This window comes from Sinocyclocheilus rhinocerous, unplaced genomic scaffold (assembly GCF_001515625.1).
Source record: "Sinocyclocheilus rhinocerous isolate Xijiao unplaced genomic scaffold, SAMN03320098_v1.1 scaffold20, whole genome shotgun sequence".
NCBI classification, from domain to species: Eukaryota; Metazoa; Chordata; class Actinopteri; order Cypriniformes; family Cyprinidae; genus Sinocyclocheilus; species Sinocyclocheilus rhinocerous.
In genome coordinates this window covers 1,867,034-1,889,843 of record NW_015640468.1, presented here as the reverse complement: position 1 = coordinate 1,889,843, position 22,810 = coordinate 1,867,034, and the positions used below count along the sequence as shown (strand labels likewise).

The window sequence follows — 22,810 nt, the reverse complement described above, 5'->3', positions numbered from 1 at the left end:
TGTTTGCAAAAATAAAGTTTGTTTTCATTTAATTAAAAGATAAATGATGTTTTATGTCTTCATTTGATAACCAGAAAAATTAAAATACACAACACAGAATTTTTTATTTTTATTTTTTTTATAGGGCTATTGTAGAAATAAATGTTAAAGGGGTCATATGATGCGATTTCAAGTTTTCCTTTCTCTTTGGAGTGTTACAAGCTGATTGTGCATAGATAAGATCCCTGAAGTTGCAAAGACTAAAGTCTCAAAACCAAAGAGATATTCTTTATCAAAGTTAAGACTCTGCCACGCCCCCCTAAAACGGCTCGTTCTAACACGCCCCACATATCTACCTCACTATGTGAAAATATTTGCATAATGCCGCCCAAATGAGCACGCAAAGAAAGAAGGCGTGGTTTCAGGAACAGCAGTAGTGTTGATGCAGCCATGTCAGGGAGAAAGGAGGGGGCTTTGTAGAAAACGAAGCGTTTGAGAGAGGCGGGGCATAGAGGACCTACATTAATGTACAGTATTTGAAAAATAATGTGTTTTTTGAACATTAAAGCATGTCAACATATTCTGTTACACCAAATACACAAAATAATGATCTTTAAAAAAGCATCATATGACCCCTTTAATACATTAAGTTGTTTTATGCAATAATTAGACATGCTTATACACATAATTTGGTAACAATAAAACAGAATGTGAGAAAAAATAAAATTTATTTCATAGGGACCTAAAAATTTTTTTTTTGTTAAACTTTTAATATATTGATGTTAAGTTGGTTTCATGATTTTAATTAATTAGACATGCTTTTTGATTAATAAAATTTAATGTAATCATTAAAAAAGAATTTGGAAAAAAATAAAACGGATTTCATAGGGTCCTAGCTAAACAATATGGCCAAATTGTGATTATAGATCAATCAATATGGCATGATAATAATAATAATAACAACAATATTAATAATAATTACTACTACTACTACTAAAAATATAAAAATTACTAAATGAAATATTAAAAATATTACTAAAAATGTTATTTTACAACTGTAAAATTACAATACTGATGTTTATGGCTGCCCTAATGGCTTCTTTTTTTAAATGTTAAAGTAATAAACTTTTATTTTGATGGAAAACCACATGGAGTCATTGAAGTTTGTGCAAGCAATGGCTTGGGAACACAATCCCAAATGTAAAGCGACCCAAAGTAAGAGCAGATACAGAGATGGTGTTCGCATGGTCAGCATTTACTGCGAACCAAGATGCTGCACACCAGCGGATAATGAGCTGCTCTCATGTAAGAACACAGTGCCTCATTTCACTCTAAAACACGCAGTGCATATATTTATTTATTTATTAAATAATAAATCTTTCCGATTTGAAAATTGCACTAAGCCATATGGCAATTTCAGTTTTATTTCGATTAATCGCTCAGCCCTACTCTGCATACAGTTTATTGGCCTTTTCCCATTTGACATCCTTTCAGAAACTCCGTAAATATGAGTTATGGTATGCTTTATCAGCAGTGTTAGATGGCAGATGGCTGATGATCTGATTTGAAGGTGGATATAAGCATTCATCGCCCTGAATGTAATTTTGCGCAGAGCTGTAGGGATTTGACTCGAGTCCAGGGATTAAAGTGAAGTGGGAATGTAGACAGTATAGACAGCTTTAACTGTGTGTTAGGAGGGGGAGGGTGTTTTTATTCACAGCCCGTCGCAGAGGTCAGACAGCTGCCCTACATCGTGACCCCAAATAACCTACAGGGGCCACTGGCTGAAAGAACAATGGAAAGGTCAGATGAGAGGGGAAAGAGGGAGGAAAGTCGAGAGAAGGGGTGGTACAGAGGAGAGAACTGAAAGTACAGAGGAGAGAACGGAAATACAGTCTGTCTTGTTCACACACAGGAAAGGTCTTTAACAGCAGGCCCACTGTAGGCACAATAACCTTATCTGCTCGCAGTCACTGTGCATTAGGGGTCGACCGATTATCAGCGTCGATATTAAGCATTTATATGATAGCTGCTTCAGTGATCACGCGTCAGTTGTCTCTCAAAGGTAAGGCAGCAGCAGACGTTGCTTAAGTTGCAATAAATCACAATCCACTAAAGTTACACTGAAGTTGCAAAACACCTCAATATTATCTATGATTTCCGCGATGCAGAAAATGTGGACTGAATCCAGTCATATAAATGTAATTTACTGTATGACGTGGAATGTCATGGAATTTGTCAAAGTTTGGATGAATTAATCAAAAGTAGGTCAGTACACTTAAATTGTCGCGATATGGACTAGTATCTGTAAATATTAAGCCGCAAAAATACTATTTAAATATGAATCCTGCATGTTCTGCATGTCTCTGTATGTGTAGAAAACAAAACCGCGCGTCTGTGCCATTTACATACACAAAGTGTGCGACGCTCGCGGTGATTTCAGCTTCTATCGTCTCACTACATGAGGACATAAATACATGAACAACATCTCCAGAACTGCTCTGACTCCCTCTGAGAGTCACTTCATGATCATTTGACAGTTTCATTTCAGTAAAACTATCGCAGTGTTTCCCACAAACTTGTGGAGGCATATATATGCAAATTCATTCTCTGCCAGCAGGAGGCGCCTTGGAGTGGTAGAGATCAAGGTTTCCCCGGTAACGCTGTACACAAAGCAACGCTCCACTCACTCGCTTTATCAGATATTACATGCAAGATGAAATGAAAATGACATCCACAATTTTCTGAATACAGTCGGTTTCCTTCAGAAATACAGTGATTATAAAAACACCCGCACCGGGTTTCAATTTTGAAACGTGCAGTGCTCATGTTTATTCAACGAAGTCAAAGCCTTTTGGAAAATCTATTTGCGGCTATCTATCCTCCCATCTCATCTACGTCATGATGTGACTCTGTTGGTATTTCTTTCTCGACCTTATCTTATTATTAGTAATACTCTATAATAAGGTTCAGTTCAGTACCAATAGCTAATGCACCATCAATGAACAAATTTGCAGCATTTGTGACCCTGGACCACAAAACCAGTCATAAGTCGGGTATATTTGTAGCAATAGCCAACAATACAGTGTATGTGTCAAAATTATCGATTTTTCTTTTATACCAAAATATCATTAGGATATTAAGTAAAGATCATGTTCCATGAAGATATTTTGTAAAATTCCTACCGTACATACATTGAAAAATTTATTGTCATTAGTAATATGTGTTGCTAAGGACTTCATTTGGACAACTTTAAAGGTGATTTTCTCAATATTTAGATTTTTTTGCAAAAAAATCGCCTCTGGTGGTCTGGAGGAATGAAAAAGAATAGATGTGGGACAATAAATCGATGTGCCGATTTATCGCGATATTTCCGGCTGCGAGACATTTAGGTATGAATTTAGATCTTTTGTATGTTTAAAAAAATATCTATACTTGGTGCCAGAGTATCGATATTTTTTTAAACATACAAAAGATCTAAATTCATACCTACACTGTGGCTGTTTACTACTTTGGCTTACCGGAGTGGCAGTACCTACAGACTTCTTGTGGTGGCGCTTCCCAGATTGCTAATTGTCAGATGAACGGAAATTGTAATTCACAGCGAAGAAGAAATAGACCAACAACAAATCAGAGATGCACCGCAGTCTTATATGAGAATTAAAAAAACTGCCCTGGAACAGCTATCAGCGTGGACTGTAGGCATCGATCACGTTATCATTGCAGAGCGCACATTGAGTCCGTGAGTAGCCTAACCTCTCCGCTCGGATCACAGGTGGATTTCCCTCACTATATGAGTGGCTACATTTACATGCACCCAAATCATCCATTTGTAATCGGATTGACGGCTCAATCGGACTGAAAAACCTTCATGTAAACACCTTAATCGATCCGATTGAGCTTGATCGGATTGAAGGGGGTGGTTTATTCCTTTTCTAATACGATTGAGAGTGCATGTAAACACTCGATCGGATTGAACCCCGAAACTAAAAGAACTGCGCATGTGCAATGACGCAGAAATAGCGTAATGACGTATGACGCGCAGAACGAGCGCTTCTTCCTTTTGATTAAAGTGTTGTATAAATGAGCAGCACGGCACAGCGGTTTATATGTATATTTATCCATAAATTAATAAATATTAATTCTGCTGTTAAAAACAAATAAATAAACCGTGTAGGAGATTGGTTATTATGCGCAAACAGTGAGAAACTCTATATTTGTGCAGTGCGCGCATGTAAAAAAAAATCTATTCCGATTTGAAGCTTGTGACATATAAACACGCACATCAACCCGATCACTTTCTTTAGCGTTCATGTGAACACTACATTCAGATTCATCAATCGGAATGAATTCAGTCCGATTGAACCAAAAATTGTGCATGTAAACGTAGCCAGTGAGAGAGAGCGGCGCCGGCACTTCCAGTTTTATGTCAACAAAACTGAATGCTCACTCTCTTTAGATACTACAAGTGTGCGTTATGCAGTTGTGGGCAGTGGGCACCGTCCGGCAGAAACACAAATCTGCACCTATGGCATGGACGACGAAACAAAACCTTGTCAGAGCCGTAATGCGGCGCAGAAGTGTGCAGTGTGTATGCTTGCCATGCATCTGCATTTGAAATAACGAACCTGAGCTTGCAAAAGAGGAAAACGCATGTGAGGTCTGAGGTAAAAATGTTGTTTCCGCCCAGATAAACTTTTAAAAATAATTATTTTTCAAACGTTTTATTTTAACTTGTTATTTAAAATGTTTTAAATGCAATGTTAAAATGAGGGTAATTTGAATGATAAAATCATGGTTTTGTTTTTTTTTCTGTCGTGTAATCGACTATTGTTTTCAGTGTCGACTAGTAGGAGCTGTACCGTTTAGTCGACTAGACCCGCACATCCCTAATATATATATATCATATATATATATATGATGATAATAATGAGTCCAAGAATAAAATGATTAATTTACTTAACATGTTAAATTTGATTTACAGAACCTTTTGTGCTGTTTTCTATCAGCTTGGACTTGAATAAAGAGAGAGAACTTGCACTTAACCTTTTTACAGGCATTTTGTTTTCATAGTTAGACAGATATCGTGATGTATCGTTATTGGATTATCTAGCAATATATCGATTATTGCTGTATTCGTGATATTATCGTATCGTGAGCCATGTATCGTGACTCGTATTGTATCGTGACGTGAGGTACCCTGCGATTCCCACCCCTAAAACAGAATGTAGCCTATGCTATATTGAGTGCTTTCATTTAGACAGCTTCATAAATTATACTATTAGTGATCTAGTTTTGAGTCTAGTATCTGAGTTTTAACAGCCATTTTTTGCATCCTGGAACTGAAAGGTCCATTTGACAGAAAGGCTGAATAAGAAAAATCCCTACTGACCGAATGAGAAGGAAGAGCTGTGCGTCTCAGTATATATTCCTGAGACGGATGATATACAGCCTGTCTTCAGAGGATAGAAATTATATTTCTACAGTCTAAATGTGGTGCGCGTGTCACAGAGAGTGTCAGATTCAAACTAAAACCCAGATTGAAAATTCGAGTTTAAATGCTGAAGGTGGGAAATTAGAGGTGATAATGACAGCGCTGATTGAAGTGGCATTTTGTGCTGTGGGATTATGGGAGATGTTGTGGTGTAGACAGTGGTGATGCAGATGGATGGGAACGCACGCTCGGCCGCCCCACCTCATGCTGTCTCTGACATTACTGGGCCAGCAGGAGGGATCTGATCTTGGCTCATCAGCGAATGCCTTTCTTCCAGCACTAACGTGAACCGCCAGCCCTCTTATTTGTTACATTCATCATGACAGACAGAAGAACTGGGCTCAGCTTTTGTGAGAGTCAATAAAAGATGTCAAAACCTAAAATGTGTGTGAGATAGAAATACACAGTGGCTAATGGCAAGGCAGTTAGCACTGGTTCTTTCCAGTTCTTTCAAGCTGCCCGTGTGTTTATCAGCAGAACGAGAGGTGGAAAAAGGTAGGAAGAGAGATGTAACGCACGAGCGAAGTGGAGAGAAAGAAAGGGAGAGAGAGATCTTCCAAAAGCCAGCCACTCCTAGAAAGGGAGAAGAAAGAGTTGGGAATGAGTGAGTGCTGTGATTGAAAGAGGGAGAACGAGAGAAAAGAGAGAGAGCGAGGGGTGAGTGAGTTCATTCTTGTTGTTGGCAGGCAGCCATGAGCTTGCCTGTGGGTGTCTGTATCTGTGCCAGGGCATGTGTTTCCCCTTCTGTCTGAGGGCCTAGTCTCTCTCTCTCTCTCTCTTTGTTATAGAGAGATATCTCCTCTTTTCCTTCTCATTCCACTCTCCAAGTCTTTCAATGTTCCTACTCTCTTTTCTCTCTTTCTCTTTTCTTATCTTTCACTTTCTCTCCCAGTCTCTCTCTCTGTCTGTCATAGCAGTTGTGGTTTTTCGTTCACAAAGCTTGATGATGCCAGAAAACAGTGGTAAGTTTGTTTCCAGATTTCCACAGTTCATACTGTGCCAGTAGATCAGCCAAACCGGACACGTGCGCTTCACACCCAATGTCTTCCTTTTTAAATAAATCTTCATTCTCCGGAAACTCATCTTTGGGAGGCTGGTCTGTGAAGCCTGTAAATGGGAATGTGATTAAACCCATAATGCAAAGGTTAACTGTAATTGTAATAACCTCCTGCTTTTATTGAAAGTTCGTTCTTATGTATGAGAGTTTGCATTTCATGTAGTGACCAGCTAAATACTTTGGTGTGCAAGGATGTCATGAAAAGAGAGTGACTGTAAACTACTATCCACAGTAATTTGTGGTAGTAATCAGGGCTCGACAGTGCGACCATTTCAGTCGCATTTGCGACTGAACATTTTGGATTATTGATTAGAAGGTGCTCCTAAAATTTTGAACGTGCTCCTAAATTTTTTAAATTAGGAGCACAAGTGCTCCTAAAAAGAAAAGTAAGCGTCGAGCCCTGGTAGTAATGCAGAAGTTCCTCCACCTGGAGTCACAACTGCAAAGGGTGATGGCAAAAAAAATGTTTAGAAAATAATTTCTACAAGTGTGAAACTATTAGCTTCACAGTTCTAAATTGACCAAAAGTGACAGTAAAGACATTTATAATTTTACCAAAGGTTTCTGTTTCAAATAAATGCTGTTCTTTGAACTGTCTGTTCATCAAAGAATCCTGAATGTTACAGTTTCCACAAAAAAAAAAAAAAAAATTATTATGCAGTACAACTGCTTTCAACATTGACAGTAATATGACATGTTTATTGAGCATCAAATCAGCTTATTAAAATGATTTCTGAAGGAACATGTGACACTGAAGTAATAACCGCTGAAAGTTCAGATTTGGCATTACAGCAATAAATTATATTTGAAAATACATTTTAATTGAAAAACATAAAATCATTTTGACCCCAAACTTTTAAACAGTACACTGTAAAATGTTTATTGTAAAATTAACAGTAACTTACTGGCAAAAATTATCCAGTAGTTGCTATATTTCTTACCACAGTAAAATCGCTGTAAAACTAAGTAAAGTCATTTTAAGCGTACTGTAAAAACAAAGTACAGCATGATACTGTTATTTATATATAGAATACATAATATATATAATCTCAAAAAGTTTGTCTTTATCCCTTTTAAGTTACCCTGAAGTATTAATTACTTACTGTACTTGTGTCCATTTGTAATGTTATTATTTCAAAGAAAAAAAAAAAAGTTTGTCTTTATCGCAACGACTCTTCCCGTCTGTCCAGCAGGTCTGCCAGCGCCACTGCAGGAGGGAAATGCTAGTTAGTACGGCTTAACTGAGAAATGAGCACCCGCTCCGATGTACTTACAGACATTTATTAACTCAGTCGTATTTATGCCTTGCAAATAGCATTGGTATAAAACAAATAAGGAAAATGCATATGTTTTAAAGTTGACCTACCTATTCAATGTACTCGAACAGCTTTTCTTCTTCACAAGTCTCCCCGCCGGTCTGGCAGCGCCGCTGCAGGAGAAAAATACTAGTAGCACAGCTTTACTGGGAAAGTGAGCATGTAACATTAAAATATGTACAAAAAACTGTAACATATACTTACCAATTTAACATACTCTTAGGACTTTTGTCTTCACAACATGTCTCTCCACTGGTCTGCCAGCGCCGCTCCGGGAGGAAAAGGCCAGTTAACGCAGTTTACTCGGAAATTGAGCGCTCACTCAGATGCTCTTTATCTTGCAAATAACATCAGAATAAAACGTATAAAGTGATTAAAAGGTCGAAAATTAAAGTTAACTTACCATAGCCTACTCTCTTGTGTGCTTTCATCTTCACGACGAGTCTGTCACAGAGCCGTTGTGCGAGGAGGAGTACTACTGTATTTATTTTCCCAGAATGCATTGAAAATCTTCAGTAACATACTGCATACAGCGTATACAGTAGGAAACTGCTGAGAATAATACAGTAATAATACTGTGAAAACCACAAAATTCACAGTAACATACTGTATGCAAATTGTACAGTAGGGCACTATTGAGAATACAGTGATTTACTGTGAAAACAACAAAAATTATTTACATTGTAGTTGTGTGTTTTTTGTACGCACTATGGTAATCTTCATTATCATTATAACCAATGCAGAGCAAAAACATTAAGTTGAAAAGTTTTCCTTAAAGAAGTGGTCTTATAGCAAAAACAAGGAACACATATCAGACATGTGTTTTCTGTGAGTAATGTGTGATTGATTTGATCCTGCATGTGTGTTCATGTGAATGTGTGAGTCTACAAAGTACCTTCAGGATGACAAAGACTTTCTGTTCCTCCTCAGAGCTCCAAACATTCCTGGACTGTTGAATCTCCTCCCCCAGCACACATATACCCAGCACAGTAAAACACTGCTATTTCCATGTAAATCATTCAGTGAAAGACAGGAAGGAAGGCGGACGGTAGCATGCCACTCTGTGTAGTAGAAGAGCTACAGGGCTTTAAAGCAGAGGACCTGACTCCTTGTTTTAATGTCAAAGTATTTGACAACACTCACTGTTCATCTATAGAGACAGACTTCTCTCACATGGAAATTTGTGTTTCTGAGAGAGAGAAGCTGTGGGGCCCCTTGAGATGGCAGAGGTTTGTTTGTATTGAGCAGGAGGGCTAATGACACACAGCAGCCACTGGGGAAAAGCACTTTCAGGGAAGCATGTCTATGTGCATTTGTGTTTGTTAGTGTGATAGTGCTACTTCCCGTTTATCTGAAACCACAGAGTGTAAAGGGCTATTCTTTCATTTTTAACTAGAACTGCCTGATAGTATGAAAGGGTTTGTAATATCATTCCATTGGATGCCCAATGTAACCCTGGACCACAAAACCGTCATAAGGGTCAGTTTTTTGAAATTGAGATTTATAATTTATAATTGAGATTCATCATTTATACATCAAGCTGAATAAATAAGCTTTCCTTTGTATGGTTTGTTAGGATAGGGCAATATTTGGCCGAGATACAACTATTTGAAAATCTGGAATCTGAGGGTGCAAAAAAATCTAAATATTGAGAAAATTGCCTTTAAAGTTGTCCAAATGAAGTTCTTAGCAATGCATATTACTAATCAAAAATGAAGTTTTGATGTATTTACAGTAGGACATTTACAAAATATCTTCATGGAGCATGATCTTTACTTAATGTCCTAATGATTTTTGGCATAAAAGAAAAATCAATAATTTTGACCCATACAATGTATTTTTGGCTATTGCTACAAATATACCCCAGCGACTTAAGACTGGTTTTGTGGTCCAGGGTCACCAATGTCAAACGTGACTTGAGAAGAAAAACACATGGAGGACAATCAACGTTGTCAGCTGGCTCTTCTGGCGCTCATTCTGTAGTACAGTGAAAACAAAATAGAAAAAAAATAATATGGGTGAAGTTCTTTCTCTGTACTCTACTTTCATGGCATGTTTGTGGCTGCCAAGTTTCAGCTATAGAAGCACGCAACAACCGGTAGGTGACGCTTGCTCACTCTCATTGGCTATCGCAGGTAGTTGTACAGTAGTTGAAGGGTTAGTTCACACAAAAATGAAAATTACCCCATGATTTACTCACCTATTTACCTTAGGTGTATATATGACTTTCTTCTTTCAGATGAATGCGATTGGAGTTATAAAAGAGATAAAAAAAAAAATGTCCTGGCTCTTCCAAGTAGAGACTTGCACTCCCGTGGGACCCGACGCAACAGCGTTAATGTGCGAGTGCGGGTGGGTAGATACTTGTGTGTGTGCGGGATGCGGGAGAATAAAATGATTTGAGGAACTCCCGTAAAATATAAATATCTAAACACAAAATATCTAAAAACAAATTAGAGGCAAAATTCCTCTTGCAGTGTTCTGTAGGCTGCTGATTTTTGCTTGTGTTATTCAGCTGCAACAGAATGCTTTGTAAAAAGACAGAATAAATGTTTGACATCTAAATGTTTGACTTAATTTTTTTTATATTCGATTTTTTATCTTATTGGAATCGAAACTAGGAATCGATAAGAATCGGAATCGATAAGCAGAATCGGAATCGAAAAAATTCAAACGATACCCAACCCTACCGATACATGATATTATTGTGCATGGGTGGGTGGGGTCAAGAGAGAAGACTCTCTGTACTTGTCATAGGCTATTTCATAACTATTTGGTGTTTTAAACCGCGCGCGTGGAAGCAACACTAATCTAAATAATATACTTTCAAACAAATTAACTTAAATGATTTTAGCAAATGGCTGCAATATAACAAAGAGTGAAAAATTTAAGGGGGTCTGAATACTTTCCGTACCCACTGTATGTTAGATATAAAAAATATTTAAAACAGCTAGTTCATATTACGATGCAACAGTCATAAATTGTTATTAGGACCTCACGTCCTGTGACAAGTTTGCCGCATCGGCGCACGGAAGTTGTCAGGTCTGCAAAATCAGTCAACGGTGAGTAGATTTATTTTAAAGACCAACAATTTAACACAGTCTAACAGTTAAACAAACACGTTGAATATAAAAGTATTTAAAACAGGTAAGTTAATATATTTGGAGTAAAGTTAAATTGAACGTATACATCAGTCATAGAGCGCTCAGGACCGTGCGCCCCATGACGAGGCCGACGCACCGCCACAGAAACAAGAATGAGATGCGTTCTAACATAATTGTGGCATTAAACTCAGTGAAGGCGCGGTTAAAATATTGCTCCTATATAGGCCGTTCACTTCAGATTACTTGTTAAAGTGCAATGCAATACCTTATATCAGCAGACGATGTACGTCTGTGTTTGTGATTGGAGACTCCTTCACCCGGCTACAGGGTCTAATCCTCATTTGCGTGTATGTGTGAAATGCGGTGCTGAAGTGAAATGGTGGGGCAATTTGATAATAATAGCCAAATTATAGATAGATAATTTATTTGTCCTCAGAGAGGAAATTCATTTCCACAGAGGGTGCGTCTATAACACAACAAAACAAATGCATAAGCATAAGACGATGGTTGATTTCCTATGTGTTTAAAACGCATATAGCTGTAGGAACAAAACTCTTTCTATACTTAGTCTTCCTACATATACTGTTGTGCTCAAAATTATTAATACCCTCGGTAAATATGATCAAAGAAGGCTGTGAAAATAAATCCGCATTGTTTATCCACTTGATCTTTCATTCAGAAATTAAAAAGAAAATATCTAACCTTTAATTAAAGTAAAAAAAAAATTGTGATTGTGATTTAATATGCAATTATTTTTTAAAGCTCTTTATGAGCTATAAATCATTGTATAGTATGACCAACACACTATTAGATAGATTAAACATAAATGTTCTTTTCTGTAGGCCAGGCCTATATGTTACATTGAAATTAGGTGATGCATGAATTGATATGAATGACCTTTTTATTTAACAACTACTACAATCACAGTATATTGACTGATTTGTTGAACTGCCAACCTTGTAAGCATGTAATAATTATGACAACATAAAACACTGACAAATAAGCCTTGTGTAAACATTAATATGAAAGTCAGTAACAAATCACACAAACTAAAGTAGATTGCATAAATATAAAAACAAATCTGTTGCTTTACCACACTACTTTAGGTAATTCAAAGTCACTGTAATAAACACATGTAAACATGTGGACTGCACTTTTTAAACACTGTCTGTTAACTTTAGACCAGTGGTCCTCAAACTTTTTTGGTCGCCCCCCCATTAAACCTATTAAAAAAAATCTGGCGCCCCCCCCCCCCGTATTGATTTAATACAGTTTGGTATAATGCAGTGTTTATTTTCAGCCCACAACCCTCAATCAAGTTTGATTTTTGGCCCTTTGTAGGAAAAAGTTTGGGCAGCTCTGATCTAGGCATTGTTTAATACGATTTGTCTGTCCTTATTTAAATAGATATGAGCTGTACATACATGCCTGTGGTCTACATAAAAAATAGCTACCCAGGGATGTTACCAATATAGTTGCTGAGTGAACAGACTTGCCTTAAAGGGACTTTGAACATTAACTTGGTGTAGCCATACTGTGTATTTTTGCTGTATCTGTGAAAAAGAGTGTATCATCATGCAGCAGAGCACACCAGCTGCCCTAATGAGGATAGAAAGAGACAGAATGAAGAAGAGTATATAGAGGGGGATACAGAGTGATCCATTCATTCACACAGTGTGCCGACATGTATCCGGCCAGCAGCAGGTGGTGGCTAGGTCTTCTCTCTCTCTCTTTCTCTCTCTCACTCATCAAACTCTCAGTTGCTTATCCTGGCTTTCTGAAGTTTGGTGCACACTGTATGATTTTGCCCACAATTTAGTTTTACTCCACAGATTGATTGTTGTGTTAACAAATATTTATTATTATTAACAATTAATCTATAATGTTTTCTCTCTCATTCCTTCCAGGTCGGTGACTGCCAGGACTCAACGCCCCATGATGCACAGTGTTTGTGACAAGACCACACCCACTTTTAGTGTGTAGAGGAAGTTGCATCGTCAGCATGTCCTCGCACCCTCAGCCAGTGCCTCAGGGTCGGAGGGCTGTGGACGCTCGTCACCTTCCCAGTTCCGCCACCCTTCCTCTGCAGCTGAGAGCCCATACGGTACTGCACTGACTACAAAACAAAACCTCAGTTTTTTTTATCTTTAAATCTTTCAAAAAAAATTCAATTTATTTATCACTAATTTGTAACCTGGGACTTTGACCTGTGAGCTAAGAAAAACTGTTACACTAACTGTTATTTATTGTATGTTGTAATAGTTGGCCAGAATTTAGTAACAAAGGATTATCTTGCATTACCTAAGATTATCATGTGAGATTTTACCCTCAGCCATCATCTTCATCCAGCAGAGATTACTGTCTGGTCTTATTAACCACACAGAAAATCTAAATCAGTGGTACTTAACCCTATTCAGCTCAGGAGCCAAGTGGAACAACACTTCATCCTCCAAACCTTTATTCATGTTGGAATATGTCCTTTGTCTGACACAAAGCAGATGTTCATGTTTTCCTGTACCATTTGATGCCAAATATTTGTAATCCTTAATATTGATCTTAATAGAATTTAGCCTAAACTAGCAATATAACTAGTAACTTTGTAACACTTCAGAGTTTAAGACTCTTGACTGAAGTTCATTTTCGTGGATGGATTACTTTCCAGAGTAGGTGCATGACTGATATGACGTGAACAGTTTCATTCAAAAAGTAAGACTTTAAGCTGCAACTAAAGGGCTGTATAAAATCTATAAGCTTTGGTTTGAGTACCAAAGATTTAGGCTAATTGCTCTCAGCATTTAGCACTGATCTGGGATCTTTTTCTGATTTTCATGTCATAAAAAGCATGATTAAATCTGGAAACATCTGCATTTAATTTCAGTAGTCACATTCTTTATATAATTTAATTATGTGAGTATGTGTCATGTTTTTTATTTCAGGATGTTGGTGGACTGGTAGACTACCATCCTCACGCTCGGAACTATGGTTCCCATTTGCCCCATGGATCCCTGGCCCACCCTCACCGCCGCAGACCATCCCTTCTGTCTGAATTTCAACCAGGCAGTGAAAGGTACAAAACATGCACACAAACAAACTATATTGTGGCTGCCAGAGTTGCCTTGCACTGAGATCTTGTCTGTTCAGTCCTGTCCATTTATGTCCTTCAGGCTAGTTGCCCATTCTGCCCACAATCTATTGCTGAGCCCTTCAAAATTGTGGCAGAAGACTGTGACAGCAATGGCCAACATTGAATGAAAGTTTTACTCTCATTCAAGATGCTGCTTAAGGGGATGCATTAGGCCTGGACACAAAGTCCTGTTTTGTCATGACCCATGTAATTTTTACTCTGCTTACTGTTTTACTCATTTGAGGGCCGGATCTCCCAAATCTTTACTGTAATTTAGGACTTTATAACTCATTTAAGACGTTTACAAGGTCACTCGCCAAAAACTGCGCATTTTGACAAAATTGTGTGTTTTTGTCCGTTGAAGTGCTACTGGCACACTGTCTGAAGCGGCTCAGCGTGTGAATACAGCAAAACGTGCAGCCTTTCAAATTATGCTCCATTTGATAATCATCTTCGTCTAGTGTCTGCGCTATTTCTAGCCAGAAGTTATGACCGATAACACCACCTTTATACTTGTTTAAAGTCTGGGTAAAGTCAATTCTGAGAATTGTTTCTAAACACATTATAAATGTTAGAAATGCATTGCTGAAACATGTTAAAAAAGACTGTGAACAATGTAGTACTTAATTGTGGAGTTAGACCGTTAAACAGTTTTTCACCATTTTCGTGTTCAGGATTTTTTGGGCAGGGCTAAAATCGTGACTCGATGATGCAGTGGAGCCACTGAGCATGGCCCCTCCCCTAACACTATAATAAGAGGTGTGTTCGACTTGAAGCAGCGCTGCGCAGACCGATCGGTGTGTGACATCAAAGTACAGTGAGTGCCATAGAGAGCAGATGGCTCCATGCATTTTAATTGCTCTCGCAGTACTTTGATGTCATACGCTGATCGTTACGCGCAGCGCTGCTTCAAGTCGAACACACCTAATATAACTAGAGCGCATGATCATAAGTGCTTCGCCCGCTCAATTGCGAGTTACTGTCATTATTGTTAGTTACTACAGCCTACAGTTTGCTAAGCCAAGTGGAACAACACTTCATCCTCCAAACCTTTGTTCATGTTGGAATATGTCCTTTGTCTGACACAAAGCAGATGTTCATGTTTTCCTGTACCATTTGATGCCAAAAATGTGGTAATCCTAATATTGGTGTTAGTAGAACTTAGCCTAAACTAGCAATATAACTAGTAACTTTGTAACACTTCAGAGTTTAAGACTCTTGACTGAAGTTCATTTTCGTGGATGGATTACTTTCCAGAGTAGGTGCATGACTGATATGACGTGAACAGTTTCATTCAAAAAGTAAGACTTTAAGCTGCAACTAAAGGGCTGTATAAAATCTATAAGCTTTGGTTTGAGTACCAAAGATTTAGGCTAATTGCTCTCAGCATTTAGCACTGATCTGGGATCTTTTTCTGATTTTCATGTCATAAAAAGCATGATTAAATCTGGAAACATCTGCATTTAATTTCAGTAGTCACATTCTTTATATAATTTAATTATGTGAGTATGTGTCATGTTTTTTATTTCAGGATGTTGGTGGACTGGTAGACTACCATCCTCACGCTCGGAACTATGGTTCCCATTTGCCCCATGGATCCCTGGCCCACCCTCACCGCCGCAGACCATCCCTTCTGTCTGAATTTCAACCAGGCAGTGAAAGGTACAAAACATGCACACAAACAAACTATATTGTGGCTGCCAGAGTTGCCTTGCACTGAGATCTTGTCTGTTCAGTCCTGTCCATTTATGTCCTTCAGGCTAGTTGCCCATTCTGCCCACAATCTATTGCTGAGCCCTTCAAAATTGTGGCAGAAGACTGTGACAGCAATGGCCAACATTGAATGAAAGTTTTACTCTCATTCAAGATGCTGCTTAAGGGGATGCATTAGGCCTGGACACAAAGTCCTGTTTTGTCATGACCCATGTAATTTTTACTCTGCTTACTGTTTTACTCATTTGAGGGCCGGATCTCCCAAATCTTTACTGTAATTTAGGACTTTATAACTCATTTAAGACGTTTACAAGGTCACTCGCCAAAAACTGCGCATTTTGACAAAATTGTGTGTTTTTGTCCGTTGAAGTGCTACTGGCACACTGTCTGAAGCGGCTCAGCGTGTGAATACAGCAAAACGTGCAGCCTTTCAAATTATGCTCCATTTGATAATCATCTTCGTCTAGTGTCTGCGCTATTTCTAGCCAGAAGTTATGACCGATAACACCACCTTTATACTTGTTTAAAGTCTGGGTAAAGTCAATTCTGAGAATTGTTTCTAAACACATTATAAATGTTAGAAATGCATTGCTGAAACATGTTAAAAAAGACTGTGAACAATGTAGTACTTAATTGTGGAGTTAGACCGTTAAACAGTTTTTCACCATTTTCGTGTTCAGGATTTTTTGGGCAGGGCTAAAATCGTGACTCGATGATGCAGTGGAGCCACTGAGCATGGCCCCTCCCCTAACACTATAATAAGAGGTGTGTTCGACTTGAAGCAGCGCTGCGCAGACCGATCGGTGTGTGACATCAAAGTACAGTGAGTGCCATAGAGAGCAGATGGCTCCATGCATTTGAATTGCTCTCGCAGTACTTTGATGTCATACGCTGATCGTTACGCGCAGCGCTGCTTCAAGTCGAACACACCTAATATAACTAGAGCGCATGATCATAAGTGCTTCGCCCGCTCAATTGCGAGTTACTGTCATTATTGTTAGTTACTACAGCCTACAGTTTGCTAGCTAGCTTTGCCTTCGTCATGTAAATGCATAATACCTGGTTGCGATAATTTACAGAACAGCTCGGTAGGGCTGGGTATCGAGTTCGATACTTTTTAGGCACCGACCGAATTGCCTCGATACCATAGAGTATCGAAAAACGTCTCGTCGTTCGGTACCAAATTTCGATACCTAAGGGGTTAATCTCATCAACGTCAGTAAGGCGCAGATCGATCAGTGTTTGACATCCGCGAGAGCGATGCGAAAACGTACGGAGCAGTCTGCTCGTGGTATTACTATAGCCTAATACACCGATAGGTCTGCACAGTCGGTCCGCGACTGTGACACTCAGAGATGTGGCTCACACGTGAGACACACACACACACACACACACACACATATATATATATATATATATATATATATATATGCATACATATATACATATATATAAGCTCGATACCATAGATAGAAATAATTGATGTCATATCACGATTATGTTTTGATTTAAAGTCAGAAGCTATAGCTTACATGAATAAAAATTACAAACATGACACTTGTAAATTAAATAATTTTATATACAGATTTATTTATTAATGTATAATGTATATATATTTTCAAATGGATCATGAAAACTTAAATACAAGGAGCTCTAAAATATTTTCAGAATTTGTACAACTCTTGCTTTAGACCATTTATAAATGTTAAATCTTCAACTTTTAAGGTTACCACTGTATCTGTCTGAAAAAAAAATGGATTGGTTTATAGCTATTTTCAAAGCTTTCAATGTACCCTTATTATAAAACAACTTTATTGTTTATTTAATTCTAAAAGGTAAGTTTTTGATAAAAACTAACCAAAATGTAAAATAATTTGTTTATAATCACAGGAGAGATTTGGTGTTGTTTCCAGACAAAAGGAAATATATCAGTATCGGCATTGGCTATCGGCCAAAATAAGTTGAAAAATATCGGCATATCAGATACCGGCAAAAATCCAATATCGTGCATCCCTAGTTTAAACTAGAGTTGTGGATATCTCATAACCCCTTCACACAAGCGCTTGTCAACACTGCCGTCTATTGATGTTGCGGTCTCCGGTAGATTGTTGTTGTTGTGTCTTTTCCTTTTCTTTTTTGGCTGTGTAAAACAACGACCCGTACCAGTGTTGCCACCCTGTGGACAATCTAATTAGTGCAAAATCAATTCAAGGCGCATGTGCACGTACTCTTCCCTCGGGCCAGATGAAGATGATTTGGCTTGCCGGAATGGGCCCGCGGGCCGCCAATTGGCCGCCTGCTATAGAATGTCACTTTAAATATGAGAGGATAAATTTACTTCCAGCGTTATCTGAAGTGGTACTCCAGTGGGAATCTGTGACGTTCTTCAGTGTTTGTACTCAGCTATCAGAGGAGGAGCCATATTAGTTGTTTGTTTTTATTTAGTCTACATCTGTTGGCACAAGCACTGTCGAGCCAGTAGTTTTCAACCTATCTCTTGCTTGAGGTCAGCATAAAATTGAAATTCACCTTAACTTTTTTGTATATTATTAATCTTATTGTGAACAATTCATCCATTTATAATTTTTAGTCAAAATGTCTTTACTATGATGAAATAACAGACTTCTCTCTGGTAACCTGTTGAAGTATATCAGACTACTCCACTTGACTACAAATGTTTATTCAGATCTGCTTCCATCCAATCAACAATCGATGAACAGAACCAGAAACATCTCTCATCCATACCATTGTTGCTTTAATGCAGTAATATTTGTATGTGTATATGTCTGTGCATGCTAGGTTAAAAATATGATGTTTTCCCTTTCCAATACTGTGATTCTTTTTGCCATATAAGAAGCATAGTGTTGAATATGTGCGTGGGTGTATTGGGAATAGTTGTGTTTCTCCTCAGTCTGAATGTTGAATGTGTTGTGTGTGTGTGAGCTGAGCTGAGCTGTATAATCAGAGCCTGGTACAGTAGGGCTGGCTGTTCTCGCAGGAGATGGATTAACACCCCCTGAGATACCAAGAGCTGCTGGTAGGATGGATTAACTTGAATACTAAAGTGTTTGTGTGTGGATAAGGTGTTTATGTCTGCTCTTCCACATCCTTTCCTTCTCCACTGCAGAAGTGTCAACTTGCTTTTTTGATGGGCGTCCAAGTAAGATGAAGAACCACTAGTGCTATTAAAATTTCGTAGCATACATAATCAAATGTTCTACAATCTAAAGTAAATTTTAAGAAGTATGGCTGCATGATACGAAGCAAAGAATCGAACACACTTGGAGCAGTTGTAGCCCCCTTTTTTGTTTTGGTCTAGTTTTGGCTGTGTAAATTATGCTCTGTCTTTGGTCCTTTTAGCCTTTTGTGTTGTTTTGTGATAACATAAGTGATAGGGGTTGAAAAGGTGTTTTGTGGTCTTATCACCTTTTATCCTCTACAGAAAGAGAGAGATAATAAGGGATTGAAGGGAGATTAAAGCAAGATGGATGGAAAGGAAGAGGGTGGGTAATTGTGTGAGTGAAAGACTGACAGTGAGAGGGAATGATGGCAGAAGAGGAGAGACAGAGAGCATTACATCAGTACAAGGGCAAAGGTCCTCTACAGTAGCTCAAGCATTCAGCACACATGATCTGTCCTCAATTCAGAACGAGGTCAGGGGCCAGTTAAACCTCTCTCTGTTGCTCTGTGTCTTTCTTTCTCTCTCTCATTGTGTGTGTGACTCTGTGTTGTTGAGATAGTGAATTGGTGGGTTTTTGTTAAATGTGAGCCAAAATCATCACAATTAAAAGAACCAAAGACTTAAACTACTTCAGTCTGTGTGCATTGAATTTATTTAATACACAAGTTTCACAATTTGAGTTGAATTACTGAAATAAATGAACTTTTCCACGACATTCTAATTTATTGAGATGCACCTGTAATCCTGCCAGCAGATCAGATTATCTTGCCCAATCACAGAAACCGAGTGAGAGCATGTATGAAAGCTGCAGTGTGATGTGATTAGTAAGTGCCAAGTGCCTATTGAAATTGGGGGATTTTGGTTATAGTGTGTGTTTTCAAGCATTTCATACATTGCTTTTTGCTAATGTGTTGCCTTTGCTCTGGTTTAGATTAGTTACACCAGTGAACTCATCAGGGCAGAGACACAAACGAACGTGAACACTCCAGACGCAACACACTAGGCTTTCCTGTCATTCTGCTGAAATTGAGAAGCACTGCAAATTATGATATTTTAAATTAAAATCTATTTGTGATTATTAGTGAAAGACACTATAGGCTAAATCTTTATTTCTCTTTTGTGCCTGCTTTAGTTATTTAATGTGACATAAATTGCATCTGTTCTTTCAATAAATAAAAATTAAACAATTATGTAGTTTGGCAGCTAAAACATCTTTTGGCTCTTAAATGTTTTGCTTTAGGATATTTGCAGTCACATTAGTGAAATTTTGTGGGGAAAAGGTCCATTGTCATGAAACACCGCTCACAGAGAAATCACTTTCAAGCAGCGTTCTCTTGGTCAAAGCATTGAATCCATGTGATTCAAGATTTCTGTATTTTGCCAGTGAAAATTCTCTGAACAATGGTGAATGTGACCGCACCTTTATTCTAATGAATAGGTCTGGCACAATAATAAAAGTTACTAAATTGAATTGAGTCAATAACAGACCCTGCTTGGCCGGTTACATCTTATTTGCTGTCATTAATTTGTATTATATATGTCTAGATGAAACTGGTCATTGGCCAACCTACTGTCTAGATATCAATATTGTCATCATCTATTAAAGACACCATTTGAATTAAATTTCAACAATTTGATTTAATAATGGTTGTTCATACACTAATGCATTTTCAATTAAAAACAATTCCAATATGACTGGTTCTTTGAACTGTTCTTAGGCCATGATTAAGCAGCTGTATGCGATTGTATAATAAGTAACATAGGGCTGGACAATAATTCAATATCAATGTGTATCGCAATATAATTTTTTTCAATAACGGTGGTATGATTTTTAAACACATTTCCGATATTTCGATCTACATCAGTGTTTCCCATTCATTGATTTATTTGTGGCGTTTGATTTCGTTGAATAAACATGAGCACTGCACATTTCAAAATCATAACACGGCGCGGGTGATTTATGTGAATGTATCTTTAAAGGAAACTGACAAGTTTCAGAAAAGTTTCTTCAGAAAAGTTTCGATGACATTTTCATTTTATCTGATAAAGTAGCGTTCATGCGCAGAGCTGATTTGATTACAGCCGTTACTGGGGAAACCGCTAGTTTTATCACTCTAAAAGCGCCTCATGCTGGCAGAGAATGAATTTGCATTTTCAATAATAAGCCCGTCTCCAGCAACATGTTTTTGTTGTTGCTCAATTTTTTTGTTTTTTGCAGCAACTCAGAGCACTTTTCATATTCTTTATCCTGGCTGAAGCACATTTGTTTCAATCTATAAGAATAATCAGCCTACACTACCAGTCAAAAGTTTTTTAACAGTAAGATTTTTAATGTTTTTTTTTTAAAGTTTTTATTTAAATTTTATTTGATTTATAATACTTTTATTTAGCAAGGATGCTTTAAATTGATCAAAAAGATTATAATGTTACAAAAGTCATCTGCCTGTAACTGCTTCCAGTGTACAACAGTGAGCGCAAGCTAGATTAAAGTGATGATTACGTCTTGAATATGGATATTTTTCTTACAAAAACGCATCGATTCGCTACAGAAGGCCTTTGTTCACCCCCCGGAGCTGTGTGAGACACTTTTTTTTTTAATGGATGGGCGCATTTTATTTAACTGCTTTTGGACTGATGCATGCAACACCCGCTGAGTGCCATGAAACAGCTTGAAAGATCAAAGACAATTTTTAATATAACTCTGACTGGATTCATCTGAAAGAAGAAAGTCATATACATCTAAGATGACTTGAGGGTGAGTAATTTATGGGCTAATTTTAATTTTTGGGTTTACTAACCCTTTAACTCAAGCCATATAATGATTGTAATGTGCTGAAACATATTAATATAATAAACACAACCGAATGACGGCACTTATTAACATAACGTATTAACATGACTATTAACATAGTCTGTCGATTAGCATAAATGAACTGCTCATAAGGCTAGGACATTTCCATTTCAAAGAATGGAACCCCTAAAGGGAACAGATACTGGATGGGAGTGCATAGCATTGGGTAATTATACTGTATATAAACTGCGGATATCAGGGAGCCGTTATTAATATGCGGGGCATTTAAATCGCTTTTGAACGCACGTTTGTTTTTTACTTTTCACTTTCGAGATTCGTGATCACACTTACGGAGCAGCACTCGGCAGTACTTACCACACATTTTACAAGATTGGATGTTGTAAAAAAAGATCAGTGGTGCTCAGGATTTGCAAATCATTCGCCATCAACCTATCAGTCATCTCTCCTTACTCTGTTTTTGTGGTAAGTGAAATGTTACGTACTGTAATGTAACAGGCTACCGTTAGCAAGCGGCTAACCATGTCCCTTTTGGGTAATTATACTGTATATAAACTGCGGGCATCAGGGAGCCGTTATTAATATGCGGGGCATTTAAATCGCTTTTGAACGCACGTTTGTTTTTTACTTTTCACTTTCGAGATTCGTGATCACACTTACGGAGCAGCACTCGGCAGTACTTACCACACATTTTACAAGATTGGATGTTGTAAAAAAAGATCAGTGGTGCTCAGGATTTGCAAATCATTCGCCATCAACCTATCAGTCATCTCTCCTTACTCTGTTTTTGTGGTAAGTGAAATGTTACGTACTGTAATGTAACAGGCTACCGTTAGCAAGCGGCTAACCATGTCCCTTTAGTGGCTCCGTAGAACGTGTTATTTGTTTTCCGTGCCTTTCTGAATACGGATTCAGCCACACCTCTAACCCAGTCAGGGGTGTTTGTGGTCCGCACAGAACTCTTATTGACATTGTCCCAAGTTACTGTAACCGTTATATGCTACGCAAGTCTTTTTTTATGTCATGCAAGTCT

The 22,810-nt window shown here is 38.0% G+C and overlaps 1 protein-coding gene across 2 annotated transcripts in view; it reads left to right on the top strand.

Moving 5' to 3' along the window:
- LOC107753125 (nuclear receptor corepressor 2-like) overlaps positions 1–22,810 on the top strand; it is a 151,900-nt gene that overhangs the window by 34,617 nt on the left and 94,473 nt on the right. For both annotated transcript variants that reach the window (XM_016569249.1, XM_016569248.1), the window contains exons 2-3: positions 12,858–13,054; positions 13,887–14,017. In XM_016569249.1, coding sequence (XP_016424735.1) covers positions 12,953–13,054; positions 13,887–14,017 — 233 coding nt within the window. In that variant the 5' untranslated portion in view covers positions 12,858–12,952. The remainder of the gene's footprint in view (positions 1–12,857; positions 13,055–13,886; positions 14,018–22,810) is intronic.